Source organism: Labrus bergylta, chromosome 21 (genome assembly GCF_963930695.1).
Source record: "Labrus bergylta chromosome 21, fLabBer1.1, whole genome shotgun sequence".
Lineage (NCBI taxonomy): Eukaryota > Metazoa > Chordata > Actinopteri > Labriformes > Labridae > Labrus > Labrus bergylta.
This window is the reverse complement of record NC_089215.1, coordinates 10,659,981-10,680,316: the sequence shown is the minus strand read 5'-3', so window position 1 is coordinate 10,680,316 and position 20,336 is coordinate 10,659,981. Positions and strand designations below refer to the sequence as shown.

Below are 20,336 nucleotides of genomic sequence, written 5' to 3'. Positions count from 1 at the left end.
GTCTTCTACCGAGAAAGCTGGGATGAAAGTTAAAGTGAGACAAACGGAGCAGTAAGAGGTAAAGTAATTGTCTTTATTTAAGCCAAGGTCTATAATCTCTTAGCAACCTCACGCAGTTTCCTGTTTCAAGAGTTGAAGTCAAGGCAGTGCTTCAATTTGCCCTTGGCAGGCGGGAAATCTTTAGCTAATCCTGGTTCCCTTTTTCAGAGCTGAGTGCTAGACTCTTGTATTGTTACCGCAGCTGCTACAATGCATTTTCACTTACACAGTAATGAGTAGCAGTCAAAAAAAGGTGGCAACATCTAAAGTAAAGATTCATATAATAAAATATAACTTAAAGTTAAGATAATTCTTATATAATAAACAGAACAAGTGGTCTATAAATATGCTAATTAAGCTAAATGCTCCTCATGTCAGTATGCTAATGTGTAAACAAAATTGCTAAAAGATGTTTTCTTTTAAGCTTAATTTCACAGGAAAACTTTGAATAGATTCAGCAATACAAGAAAAACATGAACAAAAGAGCAGAAGGTTAGCACAGACATTAACAGCCTTGACAGCATTTTTATGTAAGTAGAGCAATTTTTTTTTTTTCATGGTTTGCTCAACCTCCTTCAAGAAAACAAAATAAGGTATTTTACTGCTTTTTTGGTGAATGACAGTAACATAATAGAGGTCAGGTGTTTTGTTAACAATGTTAAAATTAGCATCTATGTTAGCATCTAAAATTAGCTAGGGCTGGGCTGGAATGTAACAAATTTAGGTTTTTTGGAAAAAAATATTGAACCAACGGAAATAAAAATGTTCCTGTGTATACTCCTGTTGGCTCTGAGGAAAGGAGAGCTTTTTCTAAAGTTAATCCAACTCATCCAATCAAAAATGTATGAAGACTTTTCAGTCAAGTTGTGGACCAAAGCACAGTCAGACACTGCCATCTCTAGTTTCTGCTCCAGTGACAAAACCTTTTTTTTAAATGATGTTCTGCCATGATGGTGTTTGAATTGAAACAGAGATGCTGATAGTATTGTGAAGACTCTGACAGATACAAGGTAAACATTTGGTTTATTTCTGTAGACGTAATAACACATGCAATCAAACAGAACATCTTGTAATGTCAGTGAGGCTCCGACAGAAGTGTATTCACAGCAGGACGTCCGCTGATACCAGCAAAGTCAAAGAAACATGTCTTCAAAGTAGTCGTCAAATTCCTCTTCCCTAGACAGATTCAACAAACAAAATCATGGAAAAAGTTACCTTTCTGTCATGCACCACACAGACTGTTAAATGTTTTGCCTGAGTGGCCCCTGACTAGCTGGCACTGTTAGAAATGTGCTATTTATAGAACTGTTTTTTATTTTAAACTCTACGGAATTAAAAAAAAACAAGGAATACAAAACAGACATAATTTAAATGAAGGCAAACATGGTGCAGAAAGACACAAAATGTACCAACATCCTGACAAATTAGTAGGCTGGCATAAAGGTGTTCTTCAGCATGATTATCCTAACGTAATCGTAGAGACATAACATCTTATTCAAAAGCACAACCACCATATAACCTAACGTCAGGGTACATGTACTTTTTTTAACACTGCACTAATACTCATAGCCTTCCCAGCGTTGATCTATCTAACAACAGAAATCCCATATCAGGAGATGCATGGCAGGAGCAAGTAAAAGGTTTAGCAGCTTCCTGACAGATCAGAAAAGCTTTGTGCATGATATCTGAGAGGTCTACATACTGTGTGCTATATAGAGGTAAGTTTCTTATAAGGACCTAAGTGGTAAAGGTTGTCTCTGATGGTTTTACAGCAACTTACAGAGTCTGGTATAATATGAACATTAGCTGTTAAGCTCACCTTGACTTTTCGTCCACTGCAGGGGCGGGTCCTCGCCAGTGGTCGGCTTCTGATTGGCCTTCTCGCTCATCTCCAGCTTCAGAGTCTAGATTGGAGAGTTTCAGAAAGCTGTCAGTCAGGCTTCCAGAAAGGGAAACTGGGTCGACCAAATAACCTCTTTTCATCAGTTGCAAGGTCAGGGTTGTCGGATTGGTGTGACTTTTTGCTCAGAGAATAAAGGTGGGGTAGGCGATCTGATATAATATCCTCTTTCAGTACAGCAATTATCTCTTCACAGTCAACTAGCTATTCATGTGTGTAATGCGGGAAAAAATTTTGGCCTTGAAGTGTCCAGGATTTTACTGACAATATATGTACAATATAAAAAAAAACCTTTCCAAGAATCAACAATTCTACCTTTCAGAATAGATACTATCTATTGGTCTATATCTGACCAATCAGCTAATTTTCTTTTCTGCTGGAAATAAAAGCCTGTAAATAAATGGCCTTATATTTCTTTTAAAGGAATATCAAGTTGCAACTTACCAATAGCCTAATTTAGATCATGGATTAATTAGGCTTTTTATATTTATTGTCATAAATAACCTGGAACCATAAATACCAATGAGCCAAAGAGCTTTTGGTTCACGGTGGGCCAGTTAGCTTGTGCTAATTCGGTGTACTGTAATGTCTTAGGTAAGCTGTATAAAGTGCAAGTCAGTATCAACTAAGACGGGTCAATCATTACTATCTATAGATGTGGCTCTATAATTTGTAGTCTTTATAGGACCAGTAGACTATTTTTGTAAGCCTGAGAGGGATCAGACCAAATCACATTGTACAAAACAACCCCTCTGTATGTAGTCCAACTAAAAAGTTCTCCTTATTTTCCGGAATACAAAGTGCTTCTATGACTTTAAAGTCCTCAACTATCCCTGAACGCGTCACTCAAATATTGCATGATTTTTTTTTTGGATTCCTAGGTTAAATCCAGTTCAGCCTTCAACTGCTGTTTGTCTAAGTCAATACAAGAAAATAAGTGAGTGTTTGGGTATGGATTACAATTCATGTTGAACTCAGTGACAAAACCTCTAGACAGAGAAGAATTGTTTTTGTGAACTAGTCCACCCATACAGCCATCCATCCATCCAGACCCTGGAACAGAGGGTCAAATATGTTCTTCTTTTCATGCTCCTCACAGTGAAGGGTAAAAAGAAAAGATGAAACAAGAAAGTCAAGAGAAGTGGGGTGAAAGATGGTTGATAAAGAACAGACCTGCAATCTGTCTATCAATATTAACTACAGGGCTCAAGGAGGGTTTTCCAGAAAGGTCTGTCAGAGTGTTTTCACTCCAGAATTTAAGAGGAGTGTCACGCCCCGAAGGTCAGGGGGAATAGATCATGAACTCTCCAATGTATGTGTGTGTGTGTGTGTGTGTGTGTGTGTGTGTGTGTGTGTGTGTGTGTGTGTGTGTGTGTGTGTGTGTGTGTGTGTGTGTGTGTGTGTGTGTGTGTGTGTGTGTGTAGGAGTTATGAAGGCTACCTTTGTCTGAGTCCTGGGACTCCTCTGAGCTGCTGGAAGAGGTGGGGCGATCTGTAGGCGAACAAGGAGAGAAGGCTATAAATAATGTGAGAGTTGTTACAAAAAATTATATCAAAACAAAAGAATAACATGAAATAATTTCTTAAAACAAAACCAAAAGCTTCAACAGTCTCTTTCTATCTGTTGACATCATCTAATTAATTAAGGAGTCCTACCTCGGTGCCTCTTGTGTTTGTGCTTCTTTGAGTGTGAAGAGGACCGCTTCGTCTTCTTTTTCTTCTTCTTCTGTGGCGGCTCCTGATTCTCAGATAACCTTTTAGTGATTTTCTTTGCTTTTACCTCCTTTCTCCTGCAAACAGAATCACACTACTAGGAAATGTATTCACACTATAAAGCAGCCAATTACAGCACTATTTTGGAGACAATCTAAAATCCTTGGGGACCAATGGCACTTTCAGAGGTGCCATTGGCACATTCATGAATAAATCATTGCAATTTTGCCAGAGCTTAAATGAATGAAGGCTTTCTTGTTACAAAGTCTGCTAGGGACTATTCAAATGTAACTTACTGTAAAAAGCCAAGGTGTCACATTTGTGATGTCACGTTTTTATTTGTATATTTGTATTTGTATATTTATAAATGTATGCATATTTATACATATCATTTCAATATGTATAAATCTTTTTGAGACAATTCTATCTCCATCGATAACTCAAACTTTGCTTTCACAGTCAGATGTGTAAATCTTCCATTTGCAAAAATTATGAATGTGAAAAGTAGTCATGACACTCAAAAGAGCGTGAGGGAAAGTCAGCTGATGTTTAAAAAGACAGGTTGAATCATAACAAGCTGGAAAACAATCCTCGCTCATTGTCCAAGATGACCTGCCCTTCTCCTCACAGACCATTGCACAATCTTTGAAATCTTTAAAAAATACCTATCATGGGTTTAAAGATTGACATCATTTGTGAAAATATGTCAAATGGGTGAGAAGTTTAAGAGCTTACTTGTGGTGGTAGTTGAGTTTGAAAGAGCATTCAGGGCATATTCCTTTAAAAAAACAAAAAAACAATTAAAATAATTTAAGGATTATTAGGACTGGTACATACAGTTTAAATAAAATATGTTAAGAGTTTCAAAACACTTTGATAGTTTTCCCCTGAACTTTAATTTCAGCTTATTAACTTAAATGCCATTGGTTTCTCGCAAAGGTTGAAAAATGTGTTGTTTTTTCTTTACTTTAGGAATCAGACATGAGTCTTACAGCTACAGTTGCCACCTATTAGCAGTTCAATAGTAAATCAAAATTAATAGAATTTTTAATCAAAATGATTTTGCATTTAAAATAATTTTTGTTGGGATTTATTTATAATTTTTGTATCGTATTAAGATGGGTGTACTTAACTTCCTTTTTTGAATTCACACCTGCTTCTATTTTAATCGGACTTGAGCCCAGTTTTCAGTTCAAGTTGCCACCTAATTCCGTACACAAATGTCTGTGAACTTCAATAATTGTATACAGAAATTGAAGAGGACCCAGAACAGAACCCTGTGGAATTCCTATTAAGCTCTGTCAGATATATTTTTTTTTATATTACACACTAAGATTTGAAGCTCTGTTTATACATAAATGCATACATGTTTTAAGAATATATTCAATAATCTATCATAATAAATTAATTTACCTATTATACCTAGCAATAACATTTCTCCAAAATGCCTTACTAAGTCAATGATCTTGGGTCATCAGACTGTGTTTCTTTACTGTCAACAGATTTAGCAGTGTCTAAATGTTTGATTTAGAACTACAACAATTTAGAAAACATTTAAGTTGAGGAGGAACTACATGAATGGAAGCAACCTGTTGCTTGTTAAAAGAAACTTTCATTTCCTGCTTGACTGAGTTCATTGTGACTGGTAGTTGTCTATTTAACGTTATTATTTTAACAGGATTTTCTGCAGTATGATACCTGGAGGAGGATTATTATTATTATGAGCCTGGTCTTAGAGGGGAATCCCCACTAGGCCTAGGACAAAGCCGCACACACACATGCATGCACCCGCACAAACACACACACACACACACACACACACATGCACACACACACACGCACACATGCACACACACACACGCGCACACACACACACACACACACACAAACATTTATTACAGAATAAGCGAAAAAATCAATGAGCATTTACTTAGTTTGACCAATGCATTTCTCTTCTCACTGTGTTCCACGTAGGCAAAATTCACCTCCCAGCTTTTTAGGCCTTCCTGCTTCTCACAACGTTTGTTTCCACACTGGAACTGACCTGGAGGACCAGAAAGTATATTTACTGTATAATAATACAATAATATTAAAGAGACATTTAATATATCCATGTCTTAATTATTGCAATTCAAAACATGAAAACACTTACAGAAATAGGATATTTGTTGATAATTAATGAGGTAAAGTTTAAGCAAGCCACAGAGCCTTGACAGTGTATGAACACATACTCTAATTATGAGGAATAAAAAATAAACACAACACAAATAGAACGGAATGGTAAAAAGAGAAATGTTTTGTTTCAGCATAAAGAGAGGCAGACAAGTCTCCTGAGAGTACAGATTGTGTCAGGCATCCTCCAATTCCTGCCCCCCCCCATTTCTACACCCCTTTCTCCTTATCCCCCTGCCCCTTCTCATCTCCCTTTCTGCAGCTCTTCCTCATCCCCTCAGGCTTCCCTCCAGCCGCTGCACAGCCTGCCTATTATCCCCAGAGGAGCTTAGGGTGGCATTGATCTGGTCTCCAAGGTTCCTCCAGATTGTAGCAATGGGAGCGTGTGCGTCAGAGCAGTCCATTCTTGGCAAACGGGCGAGGAATACTCCTTACTCTGTGAGAAGGAAAGTGATGTCTGCCCTCATCTGCCAAAGCTTGAGACTCTGTAAACGTTCAGGTGAGGTGACGCTGGCTGTCATTGCTTGGGGCCACTTGGGCTGTGGGGCAATTTATCCTCACGTGCTGTGTAAGATTAGTGAGCTATGACGTAAGCTTAAAAAGACACTTCTGGCTACAGTTACCGGAAAGTGGTCTGGCTTTATTTAGGATGGCTTGAGATTATATTCGACCAAATTGAAGACAATATCAAAGCATGAATTCGGAGTTGAGATTAAATAGACTGTCTATGAGCAGGGACGCTTTAGAGCCAAAGATTGAGGTGGGACCGGGTGGGACTGATTAAGTTTTCCATCATTTTTTGTTTATTTTCCATTCCATCATTACCAGTGACGATGCACGCCATAAACCATTATACTTTTATAACTACTATTATACTTGAAATCACTTTGATCAACCATGAGGGCTCAGGGAATAACGTACGATCACAACTCTCAAAATAATTTGTGTAAGGTTATAATTCTCTTACTTTGAAGTATATATATAGAAAACCCAACCCATTTGTTGAATTGGAGATTTACACTTTGAGGTTGTTCTTTTTTCTTTTTTTTTTGCAATGGGGTATTTATTCTGTCAAATCTGAACAAATTACAGTCAGGTCTGCAGCTTTAACCAATGTTGTCCACCGATTTCATACAAGAAAAATGATTAGATGTAGCTATTGTTAGGTTTGTGCGTCTTTTTTTTGCCAGAAATGAGCATATAAAGAGGGAAGGCAGCTTAAATCATAGTTCACGCTACCTCTCTATGTGCAAAGATTGAATCTTTGTCATCAATCTTATTCTCACTGACGTTTGAATATAAGAACAGCCATGTGGAATTACCAAATTAATGTTATTAAATGTGACCTGATGATTGCAAGAGGAACAGTCATTGGATCATCTCATCTATTACAACAAATTTGTTGTTGTTCAGACATTCCAATTTAGAATCAGGTCTATTGATGAGTAAGGCAACACATACAAAGAATTGGCCATGGTGGTATTGGTTCAAAGGGAAACATGTAAAATAGGAATACAAAATGGAGTAGTCCTATAGTCAAGAAACATACCAGTAAAATATTAATATATAAGCTAGTCATATAAAATGATGTCTTTGTTGTATAAAGGATCTGTAAGGTTTAGTTAATAACCAACAATGCAGTACCTAAATCCACAATGAGCGAGGCGGAATATTGTAATCAAATTAAAACGGTTGCATTAACTAAAAGAAGCTACTAATTGGTTACCTATAATTGTATTGTCTTAAATTTAAAATAGTTCTAGGTGAAAATTAACTTAGAAGCAAGCCTGTCCCTTTAAATCAACAATGACTCATACTTTTGTGACACTATGTGGGTGTGACTGTCGACGGGGCCATCCTATCAACTCTTTGCCAACGTTCCACCATGAGGACTGACAGGTGCCAGGAGACCTGAGAGACTCCAGACTCTTCTTTACCATCATCGGTGACGTCAATTACAATCGTGCTGGAATTCTTCCATGACATCGTACTCTCTCCGTTACACACACACACACACACACACACATACACACATACACACACAGACACACACACACACACACACACACACACACACAGACACACAACAATCAAATACATCTTCCTTTTGAACACACTCCAGCTTTGATCTGCTAAGAATGAAGAATGAAGTTAAGAGCCTGCGCTTTTTTCCAAACAAAGCTGAGAGCCCTTGAATAAAGTACTGAATCCCCTTGCTGCTGCAGGGAAGCTGTTCATTGTTGAATGTAAAAGAATTTAATATAACAGAAGGTTAAACATGGTGAGTTTCAATGAGCTATACCCTCCAGCTACATAAATCTCTTTCTGGAAAACTTTTATTTTAACATAAATTTAAAAAAAAAAAGAAGAAAAGAATGAAAGTCAAGGCTAGGAAACAATTATTAACTTTTTTCTTATAGTTTTCCCCCTACTGGTCACTCATTTACCCAAATTACAGAATATAAGCACAACTGTATTCACCGTGGCAATGAACAGACGGCAGATTTTCATTATGCTGCAACACGGGGCATCCCTTCTTACCAGCTTTACACAAAAGCTCCTGTGTGGGTTGCTGTTAAAACCCTTTGGAATAAAAAAAAAAAAGAAAAAAAAAAAAAGAGGATCAACGTGTTTTGTTGATAAGTAGTGGGTATCCTCACACATCATGTGAGCCTCACATACGCCATTAAAAGAACTAGCATCAGGCTGGCTGACTAAACCCATTAAGAGAGGGAACTCCTGTCCTCCTACGTCAATGGTCACTAATGCCACCAGCCAGTGGCCTGAGATCAGGATGGAAACACAACAGGACAGATGGCTGCATGATTAACATTCACTAGATGAAGTCACAGGGTAGTGACAGACTGAACCGGTGCCTTTTCACTTTTGATTCTCTCTTGGGTAGTTGGGAAAAGTTGTCTGAGGACGTGTTAAGCTAGGCTGGTTTTTCACAGAGTAAGAATGTCAGGTATAAAGTTAAATTAGCAACTCACTTTATTATGATGCACCAGTTTGCTGTGTGTTTACTCTTAATTCACTCAACCTTACATGACCTTTGACTCACTTGGTTGATCTCATGCTTAAAAGGAGATGAGAAGATTAATACTGATGGCCAGTCAGTAAATACTATTTGTTTACCTAGCTTAGCTTACTTAGCTTAGTATGAAGTTCTTGGGACTGAGGGAAACAATGACACCTTTCAAAAGGTAACAAAATGGAAAAATGATAAACAGGGGGAAAACTTGTGAATGACTGTCATTGTTGCTACAGTAAAGTGTTAAAAACAGCAGAGCGCTCCCGTTTAATAGAACATCTTTGGTCCTGTGCTCGCAGCCTATCACAAGCTTGTTTTTGTGGATGGACAAAAAGGCTTTCGCGCACCACACTGCTGTGATGGGCTTGCATGTCTGGCAAGCCCTGCGGTTATGTTGTGCGCCACATGTACAGAGGCTATCGTCCTCGAGGCAGCGGCTTGTGTGTTCGAATCCTGACTTCCTGCCCCCTCTGCATGTCGTCCCCTGCTTTCACCTCCCAGCATTTCACTGTCTCTCTTTAGCTGTCCTATCCAATAAAGGCAAAACGGCCCCAAAAAAGAAGGTAACAAAACAGACTGCCAAATAAGGTTAGGGACTATTTAATGGGCAGTTACAGTCTCTTCTCTGGAGTTTTGTCCTCATCAAAAGCCTTTATGCAACTCAAGGCAATCACTGCGTGTGCAAGGCCAAACAATTGTGCGGTGCAAAACCCTCTAAAAACCACACATTGATGTTGCTACATTTGTTCTTTTTTATTAACTGATTTAACAAACATGACATGACGTGTAACTCAGCAAGCTTAACAAGCGCTCACAGTTGGGTTTCGTATTTTCACCAAAGGCCAGACTTGCTCTTTGTTCATATTCCAGTGGTTGTGACGATGTAATCTAACCAGCTGCTGTCATAGCGGCATTACAGACATGAGTGTGGTATCAGTCTTGTCATCTAACTCTCAGCAAGAAAGCAAAAAACGTATCAAACTTCCCGAAAGGCAAAGCTTTTGCTTCAAAGTCAAAGATTTTCAGAACAGATGCTGTTGCAAATCTACACTAATTTCCATCATGACTAAGCATAATAAACTGTCATAATCCTACAGATTCAACTTGATTTTCCTCCCTCGAAGGGCAATTTGCTTTGCAGCAAGGCGTTAACAGGACAGAGAAAGACAAGAGACACAATACACACGTAGAAAGCTAATGAGGTAAAAAGGAAGAGGCTATGATGCACTGAATACAGCGGCCATGATCTTTGACTGTGGCTCTCAGCAGCTTCCATTGCAGAAAAAAATAAAGTGCCAAGTCAAGAATATAAACAGGACACTATTTGTTAAGTACTCATCACTAGTAATAAAAACCACAAGTGCACATTAAACAGTGAAATACATACTGTACAAAACTACAATAATATCAGCCTACATACATGAGAGAGAGAGCGAGACAGAGAGAGAGCAAGTGAGAGGGAGAGAGAGAGAGAGAGAGAGTGACTGCTAACTATGTTTCCAACATAAACTGAAAAAGTCAAAAAACACACACACATCACTTGATTAGGTGCTTAATTGAAAAAAATACTTATGATACAAACAAAAACTCGCAACACTATGGCTCCCGGATATAAACTTGTTTATTTGCTATATGTGCATTAAAGGAACACAATGTTTTCGAGCTGACCGGGCTCTTCCTCAGGTTTTGTTTTTCCAATACAAAGTGACCAAAGTGACACAGCCGAGTTCAGCGTCAGGCATCAGCATCAGCATCAGGTACCAACAGCAGAACCAACACAACTACCCCCCCCCTGAAATGAATTAAGGAGGTTAATGGCATTGGGGACAAAAGAGTGCCAGTATCTATTGGTTTCTACTGAGAGACATCTGAACCGAGAACCAGAAGGAAGCAACTGAAACTCATAATGAAGGGGGTGAGCACTGACTGACAGGATGGATTTTGCCTTTTGCTGAGCATGTTTACATGTTTCCCAAATGAACAGATATTGAAGTGCAGACATGATTGAGAAGTCTGCCTGTATTCAAGTGCAATAGTTATTGAGCTTGTGAAGCCAGAGTTGGCTGGAAAACAGAACCACCTCCCTCTACCTCCCCCTCTCCTCGGGGTCAACCACCTTTAATAAATTCTCAGCCTGTGGGAAACACTGCACGGTCCACGCTCACTGCCCCCTCAGGCAGATTTTTCAAATATTGGGAATGTAACTGGCCTCTGAATGAATGATTCTTTTTTTCCACACACACACTCCCACCTCTGACTCTGGATCAGATTTAGCCTTTTTTTTTTTTTTTTTTTTTTTGTCTTTAATATTGATGAGTAGTCCCAGACGGATGACCTGAAGTTGAACGGTGTATTTTGCAACTTTGATTTACTCCACAGCACCCTGTAGTCGACCAAAGAGCAGCACATACCGCTGAGTGTTGTTTATACCATAGGTAAACAAAGACCTGCATTAAGGCTGCCTAAAGAGAGAGGGAGATTTAGACAATCCGCAGACTACTGAGAATTACTTTCATTACTTAAGATGTACACAACACACTTTAAAAAGTCAAATAAACACCTTCAAAACATCAAAAGACAGAGACACTGGCAGTCTCTATTCTTAGACTAAGTAACTCTGAAAGCTTAGTGGCCCGGGGGGTTAATGAGCTATCACTTTTAACGGTTACAAATAACTTTTCAGAGGCTGATTTATTTCTCAGCAGGATATCTTTACAAAGTGAAAATCCAGTTTATGTTCGAACCAAGGCCGGACTAAAGCAGACGTACCTTTAAATCATCATTTGTTATAAGTTGATGATTCTAATTTGACAGGTAACAGAGCAACCGTTGCGTAGGAACCCTAGATAAAAGTCAAAGGGAGTTGTGTTAAAAAAAAAAAAAACATGGAAGAATGAAAAAAAATAACCCCAAGAAAATCTACTGTTAGCAGTCGATAACTTCACACTTGAGTGTCACAGTGCAGGCTTGAAGTGGCCTCGCACTCCAGCTAACAGTGTGAGTTAAAGAAAGGTGGCAGAGGTGGGTCACACCTGATTCCTACACTGTAAGTGAGAGCGAGCATGTTGAGGCCATTTTTTTTATTATTTTTTTTAAACGCAGGGAAGTTTCATAAGGCGAGACAGCACTCCATTTACTTTGACAGGAGGCCCACCAAAAATAAGCCTGGACTCAGCTACCTTTGTCCTCTAACCTCCCTCCTGACAGCAAAACTAAAGCTGAATTTATACCAGAAGGGAAACCTGCAGAAAATAACAGGAGCTGGAATGAAGTGCCAGCATGTCTCAACACCCCACTTGTCTATCAACCCCTGCATTTAGAGGCCTTTAAGACACATTTTCATACCCAACACTCTGAATTAAGTACAGATTTTCAAAATATGCCTTGTACTGTACATTGAAATTTGATTGGCCTAATGTGCTGATTTATAATTTTAAGGACAGCACAAAACAGAAGTTACATAGACCTCGGGCACATGACTTAAAGGTACTATGAATGGTTTTTGTCCACTAGTGGTGCTATTGAGCATCGTGTTGACGAGCTAGTAGAAAAAATGGATAAAGGATAGGATTCACAGGTTTTAAATTTGAGTTTTCTGATAACAAAATATGTTTCTCTAACTTTAAGTGTGGCCTCTGGATTTCTACTCTTCATTGTCCTTGCGGTTGCTGATCAATCTAAAGCTTTATGTCTCAGTGAATGGTCAGAAGCACAACATTTGAAGGGCCTACAACCTGAAACATAATAGTTCGACATTATACCAGAACAAGATGAATGTAGCATGTGTGTGGATATGGTCAATGGGAAAAGTATTCATCAGATCAAGGATGCTTTTTGAAAAGGGGGAGTGGGCATGAAACATTTAGAGAAAGATCCTTTTATTACGTATGCAAGAACATGACCTTTCCCATATCTTCTGCCTCCATTTTTTTTTTTTACACACACAAAAAAGAGAGAACGGCCTATTCTCTTGACCTCAAGTCACATCAAAGCCTTTAAAAATGAAGGTCAGTGCTCCTCTTAATCCCCCTGATTGGTTGAGGACTAGTCAGCATTACCTAACACCAACATGACCTGAAGTGCACAGATAGTAAGAGATGATCAGGGCAGCATTTCCCAAAACTGTGTCAGTGTCAGATCGGAAGAGGCGTGCCCTTTGAAAGCAGATGGATCAGTTTCACGAGGAAACTGTTCAGTCGCTTCTAAATTATGCAAAGGAAGAAGTCGAGCTTTGTCATCTTTGAAACCTGAACATCTAATCCAGTTGTAACTATACGAACAATACACACGTTTTCTTCTTTTCTCATTCTTAAACAGGACTTTTTATTCGCCTTCAAAGTCATGATGAGCCCGTGACGAACTCGTCTTCCACTTTTAACTTGCAACACAAACACTCTTAACGTTCAATTTGCCCTCGTGTGTTTCCTTGACCTCCGAGTGAGGACGTTGGAATTAGATGAGTATCGATTTTACCATCCCATGCTCTTAATAGTGCTGAAGAAGTATGTCTCTTCTTAATGTACACAAATCACAGGCGCGACAGTCCAAGTGAAGTGCCTCTGACCTAATCTAATCCACTTCCTGTTGAGTTTTGCTACAGGGGTGAACTGTCACAGACCAAGATTACAGAGTCTTAATCTGGAACAATATATTGGCTTAGTCAGCTTTCTCAGACATACTGTGTATATTTGTGAGGGTGAATTGATCTAAACGGGTGTGTGTATTAGAGTGTGTTTGTGTGTCTGTGTGTGTGTGTGTGTGTGTGTGTGTGTGTGTGTGTGTGTGTGTGTGTATGTGAGAGAGTGTTTGTGTGTCCATGTAGGTCAAAGCATCTCAACGGGCTGTCATGGCAGGTTTACTCTCACAGAGTTGCTGATCACGTCCTTCCAGGTAAACCTATAAATATCTGTCAGTGTCGCATGAAGGAGCCGTGTCGCGCTAATCCCCAACAATTAATAGACCATGATCATGGGAGCGCTGCCAGACGTACAGAGTGGGCTCCATCGCAAGTGCAAAGATAGACCGAAGGACGTTCGTGGACGCGAGATGTAAACAAAAGCAAAAAGATAAGCATGAAGGAGAATTTGTGCGAATCTAGAGATCAAGTGTGAAAAAGGACCTCAGAGGTGAAGAAGTGGACGAAAAGATTTGAAGGGGCAAATATATTTAAGGCTTATGATGCTGATCTGAGACAATACCAATCAAAGTAAAGTTAGAGAAAGTTGTGTTCATCAATAGTCTAACATGAGGAGTGAAGTGTAAAGAAATTGTCCCAGTCATGTTTCTTTTGCAGTTTGAATTGTCGTTATCTCTGTCGCCATCTAGTGGAGAAATGTGTGAATGGTTTTGTGGGCACTATGGCAGAGGTGTCACAAATCTATGCTACATGCTTCTATGCCAAGTGTACATACTAATAACAATAGTTTATTGTTATAGCTGTTAGTATATAAAGAAAACAACATTCTCATCAGTTTTTTTGCTAACAGGAAGTAAGGCAACAAAACAGAATAAAACCACAAAGTCAATTTTATACAAAGCAAAAACACTTCTTTAGGATTGATTGCTGTTTTTTTTTATTTTCTAGAATCTTTCAGGAAGTGTTTTTAATATTACCTTCACCTTCCATATATTGACAGAGAAGCGTTTGCACCAGCAGCACCGAAAACCAACTGTATTTTTTTTTGCATTCTTTTTGCACTTTTGCTTACTTTATTTTGAAACTTTTCCAGTCTGAATTCAAACCACAAACCTGCAGAATGCTAGGATTTGCTTAGGGTTTTAGGGCACCTGGCTGGGCTAAGTAAACATCTTCATAAAGAAAAGACGATATGTCGCAAACAAGAATGTTTCCGCATTCTGGATCAGTTTCAAAGGTAAATCTTACATTATGTTATGATAAGCAGTAAAATAGAATATAACGTTGGTAAAAGGCCATACCTTTGCCCGAGACGACTTCATTCTCAGTCCGCCAACGGAATCCAAACTGTCGGGCAGAAATTCAACAAGATCCATTTCAATTAGCTGAATTGCTTACAATAAAAGTGCCAGACACGCGGCATAAATTACAATTTCTCTCTGAAATCAATCTTCCATATCTTAACTCAGTATCTGCTCCATCTCTGAATAGCCATTAGTTAGATATGCAGCTTTAAAGCATTGGTTAATCTGAACATGAATTCTCCTGTCATGCCTGCCTTCTTGTGAATGGATCTTTTCCATGCACATTACCACTGTTGTGTTGGTATAGTCTTCTGTGAATGCATACAGCGTCTCCAGCAGTTGGACTGAAGCACCAACGAGCAGTGATTGGGATGCAGTTGTTAGTATTCTGCCCATGCCGTCGCACAGCTCTCACAGCACTCGCTCTGTCTGTGCAGGCATCTGCACGCTGTCACACCTCATTTACCCAACACAGCTGATCGAAATTTGACTAAACTTGTGGGAATGATGCAACTCAGCGCTGCATTTGCAGTCATTAACAGCTATGAATAATTTGTGACGTAATCAGAGTTTATGCGGCATGTTTTGAGCCAACTGGACTAAAGGCTAAAGAGCAAGATTATAAACTATGAACATTTTAATTATGACTCCATCATTATATCCTTTTTTATGTACGTATATCGGCTGTTTGTCAACTTGACAACTAAGTTATCAAACATAGAAAATGAATCCCTTACAGCATCATTACACATACCAGGGCAGCTACAGAGCCATCGCCCTTGGGTTCCACATATTGTCCGTTTTAAAGCCTGGCTTCAAACCAAAGTCCACAGTCACTAGAGACTGAGCACAGTGCCAAAACACATCATACCCCTCACATTCATCTAAAGTGGACCACTGCTGGTGGAGATAAGTGTCTGACTTATAAAATATTAACCTTGACTCATGGAAGCACCGCCGGGAAAATAAGTTTCATTGCAAAATGGATCGTGATGTATTCGATGGCTTCCATGAACACTGTGTTATTTTCTTTGTGTGGTTTGCCTTCAGAAAACAGATTATAACATCCTTCCAATTCCTGTCTGAATCTGGCCTCCTCTTTCAGCATTTTCACTGATTTTACAACTTGAGCTACTTGATTCTAAATAGTTACTAATCACCAGCTGACACGAGCCACCTGTTACTGCACACACTTTCAGAAGTTTGACATTTGCTGAACGCCTACTGCTGCTACCTACTGACACTCGTCCCACCTTGTTTTCCTTGTATCTGCTGAGGTCAGCAATGCAGTACTCCTTAAACAGCTTGTCGTAATACTTCTTGGCAAGTTCTTTTTCCCTGGAACAGAATAAGGCCGAAAGCGTGAGGCAGAAGAAGGCACCAACAAATCTGAAACAAGCTGCTTTTTGTCACCAGGTACTGGATACTTGTGGATTCTCGGTTCAAACTAACTTCCTTTAGAGGAAAATATTGTGAAAGAGTAGCACAGCTAATAACAAGTGCCCTGAATGAAACAGAAGCCCTCATGAGCGGCTGACTGCGTGGTTACCATGTCATGTCATCCTCGTCCTCATCCCTCCAGAGGAAGCGATGATTCTCTCGCAGCACATCCACGTCTGTTTTGTCATTGGCTCTGACGGACAGACGACATGAAATAAGAATAATCACAAATGCATAGCAGAGAAGAAAGTCTCCTTAAATACTTTGTATTTACGATTGTAATTCAACGAGTGGAGACCACAAGTCTGATGTGCTAAACACAGCAGGCTCCCTTTCAGGCCAGAGAGACAGCAGATGCCTGACGGTCAAGCTTGAATGTGCTACACAATACTTACCTCGAGCGTTTCAAGTCGGCCATCTGTCCTCCATAATAAAGTATGTAGTCCCCCACAAACTTCTTATGGCGCTCAAACTGCAGACTTCTGTTCAGGGTCAGCTCTCTTTTCAAGTGGTCACAAAAATGATTTCTCACAATGCTTAGTTTTAATGCATTTACACAGAGATCCCTTCAACGTGTCGCCCTTTATCTATGGCTCATTCTTCTCAATGTGTATATGTAAGTCTTAACAAATCAAGATCAACTTAAGAAGGATACAGCATTCATTGATATCAGGTGGGCTCTTCTGTTCCTGGCTTCCTCTCTGGGAAAAAAAGAAAACAGAAAAACAGAGTGAGAATGGTTCTCCATCATCCAATCTCAGAATCCATTGGCTAATGCCTGACATCGATATATATCCTCTGGGAGTCATGCTCAAATTTTAGTGCTTCCCGTGTAGCCAGCAGTTAGGGATAAAGGATTTACGGCCAATACTTTCTTTTCCGTGCTCTGCCTCCGTTTTAAAGTCTGATAGGCAACTCGAGAAGCAAGAACTGAGGCACAACATCCAAGAGTTAGAGAGCATTGTTCACTGAACGTTGCATGCTTGTATCTGTTTAGAGAAACTACCCGTTGTTAGATGAACGCCAAAGTTCTATAGGATTGCTTTAATGTGAAATACGCTCTGCCTCCTTTTAGCTCTCCGCATGGAGTGTTTTGCTGCATGCAGTCAGAAGTCGTCAGAAGCGTGAGCAGGCAATTCTACTTGGACTGCAATACAAAACTACAGCACTTCTGATACCTGATAATCCTGTCCCATGCTAACGGATTCTGCATTTTTACGCAGGATATTTACATAGAGATTACACTGAACATAGTTTTGTCACTACAGAAAATCGTGTCTAACATTGTAACCCTTCAAAAAAAAGGGTATTATGTGTAAGATATCTGGCATTACTGTACTGTGAGCATGATGTGTGACTAGAAAAATTAAGCCCCGTTCATTTCTGTTTTGAATATCCTGCTCCACTTTTAACAAACTTTTAACAAAAGGAGCTTAATACAAGAACAATGGAGGTCACAGAAAACCGTCCTTACTCAAAGATTTATGGTCTCATTTGGTTTTATTGGAAGCTTGAATTCATAAAGCACAAATCTTCCCTGGGAGCTACTGCAAGAGCATTGGGGGAAATAATTAAAGTTTCTGAGTTGTGATAAGTTTTTAAAACAAGAAAGTTAAAATTAGATACCTCTCACTTTAATTGCGTCATGCATCAAAGGCACACAAACTGCAAATGAAAGTTTGTGATATAATGATGTCATTAACTACTGATTGCAGTTGTTATATATTATCAGAGATGACTTTAATTGCAGCACGAACAGGTGAAATGCGTGAGACGAAAAAAAGAATGACGCGAGCGGGGAAAGATGGATGCCGTGGTGGACGTATACAGCATATTTCTTTGTACCTGTCGAGTTCATTGGAGTGTAAACTTCGGTGAGCCACCTTTGAGTGCCGGCCTTTCTGGAAAGGCTTCTGTAGGATTTCCTCCTCACGTTTCCTGTCATAGGTACAAATACAGAGAGAAAGCTTAGCAAGTTGATGAATCCATCAAAACTATCTTAAAGTGAACTACTATAGACTTAGATAAAACTGGCAGGGTAGGAACTTGTGTATATTTAGAAGACTTAAGTGTTATAACACACACATATATATATACCCAATAATTCCCTTTTTTTAGTCTACATCTGTAAATTTTGTAATTACTGTACATAGCACAGACTCTTGCACTTTCTGCTTATTTGCACTTCTGGCGAGATGCCAAACCTCATTTCGTTACTCTATACTTGTATATGTGTAATGACAATAAAGTTGAATCTCATCTCATGTGTCTTTCTACACAGTTAAAATATGCATTAAGTAAGCACTAGATGAGTGTAGATGTGCATAAAGATATGAACAGATCAATTTGTTGTTGAGCATTTGTAATCCTTTTTTTTCCTCACCTTTTAAGTCCTTTTTCTGAGGACTCTCCTGGCCCTTCATCATCACTGAAGTCAGAGTCATAGCCCCCCCCTCCGTGCACCTGGAGGAACACAAAACCCGCAGGTGAGGATCCCCACAAGATTCACTGAAACACTCAAACACAGCAGTGAGCAGACTGACATAGCAGAGCTGGTCCATAGACACACTGTAATGTACAGAAACATGTGTATTCATATAAACACGCCAGGTAAGTTAAAACTACACGACCTGAAGATACGAAACATTTCACTGTTGGTAATCAGAACGTCTGTGGGATTTATACCGAGATGATTTTGCTTCATTAAGTCTCTGCTCAAAGTGAAGTCAGACCAACAAAAGAAGTCAAGTAACGTAAGTGTGATGTAGAAATAACAGGCTAATGTTTCATGCCAGCTACACTACATATACCGCTGAAATAATCACCCAAATCTCCCGTTTATTCAAAGTAATCAATCGACTTAAAATGATACCTTCACGAGATTATCCATGACTTCTCCTCAATTTACTTCCCCAGCTGATGTTTACAAAATGAAAAAGAACGTCGCGGGGATGATGACGACACGCAACCACCATCGCGGGATAATGACGTTCACGCTGGCTTCATGAATTATTCGCCCGAGATGAAAATGAAAAAAAAGTCTTTGTACCCTCCAAAATAAGAATCAACTTCAGGAGTCGTCAATGTATTGTTTTGGGCGATGTAAAAAAAAAAAAAAAATGTAGATTAATAAAGCTGTTTAAATTTTGGCTGTGATAGTCTTTTTTCTCTTTTGCATTTTAGGGTCTAGGTGGTCACCTTAAAGACCGAACTTTAGCACGCCTTCAATTTGTTTTTAAATCACTGCCTTCAAAAACAGACTTCACCATCAGCCAAAAAAAAAAAAATAATAATAATTTAGGATTAAATGGATTACATTTTAGGGTGCATTTTTTTTCTAAATCGCATTATAAGATGGGATGCTCGGGGGCTTTTTAATTGTATATGCAAAACAAAGAGGGTGTTGTATTTGCAGTATTGATGTGGTTCTGGGAAAACTTCCTTTGGTTTTAGGGGGGTGGCAGCCAGGAGTGAAAGTTCACACAGTCTGGAAACAGAAGTGCAGTGTTTCGTGACTTTTCCACGACCCTGAAGTCAACACAAGCAGTAGCCTAAATGTGGGAAAGAAAGAAAGAAAGAAAGAAACACCAACGCTTTAAAGAGTAGGCTATGACTCATCCTTTGTTACTTTAAAAGAGTAAGAATTATTCACGCAATCCAGGTCTGTGTTTCTCCATCATCGACTATTTAGCCAATTTGCATTAAAACTGCGAGGAACAGGCCAATCTTTATAATGCTAAGTATTATTATGCAAATAAGTCGGCCTTTTAAAGATAACGTCCAGATAACCATTTTCTGAACGTCCTCCATTAGCAATCCAACATTTGCTAAAATACCACTGAATCAATGTGTCATGTTTATCTTAAACCCTGCTATATAAACCAGTCTTCTGTTCACACTTGATGCCATTGTTATGCCAAAGCAGGACAGAAAAGCCTCTGAATGAGTGAGGCAGGTGCACTATTTTGCACACAGCCTCATGAATAGCCGCTTTCCCATTAAGCATGCACGGCTCTGAAGCGCGCATAAATAATAGCTGGCAGTGCTGCTAAAAAAGCGCACCTTGGGGCCTCCCCCCCCCCCCCTCTCTCTCTCTCTG

General features: G+C 39.3%; 1 protein-coding gene across 2 annotated transcripts; it reads right to left on the bottom strand.

Moving 5' to 3' along the window:
- Nucleotides 1-1,043: 1,043 nt before the first annotated feature.
- Nucleotides 1,044-19,238, bottom strand: fra10ac1 (FRA10A associated CGG repeat 1). Of its 2 annotated transcripts, none has more exons than XM_020642752.3 (14): nucleotides 19,110-19,238; nucleotides 18,621-18,700; nucleotides 18,083-18,175; nucleotides 16,893-16,938; nucleotides 16,633-16,709; nucleotides 16,347-16,430; nucleotides 16,051-16,135; nucleotides 14,795-14,840; nucleotides 5,582-5,695; nucleotides 4,387-4,429; nucleotides 3,595-3,728; nucleotides 3,380-3,454; nucleotides 1,859-1,943; nucleotides 1,044-1,215 (listed from the first exon to the last, which is right to left on the bottom strand). In XM_020642752.3, exons 1-14 carry the CDS (start codon nucleotides 19,125-19,127, stop codon nucleotides 1,173-1,175), a joined length of 1,023 nt encoding a protein of 340 aa, XP_020498408.1. In that variant the 5' UTR covers nucleotides 19,128-19,238; the 3' UTR covers nucleotides 1,044-1,172. The 2 variants fall into 2 exon arrangements, with proteins under 2 accessions (XP_020498408.1, XP_020498409.1); XM_020642753.3 differs by having other exon boundaries at nucleotides 3,380-3,430; nucleotides 19,110-19,234.
- Between the last annotated feature and the right edge of the window lie 1,098 nt (nucleotides 19,239-20,336).

What these genes read in the sequence shown, in the direction of transcription:
- fra10ac1 (XM_020642752.3), bottom strand. An exon ending in GCCGACTTGAAACGCTCGAG is followed by an intron (nt 16,431 to 16,632) that starts GTAAGTATTGTG and finishes TCTGTCCGTCAG; the next exon opens with AGCCAATGACAAAACAGACG. An exon ending in AAACTCAACTACCACCACAA is followed by an intron (nt 3,729 to 4,386) that starts GTAAGCTCTTAA and finishes TTCTGTTTGCAG; the next exon opens with GAGAAAGGAGGTAAAAGCAA.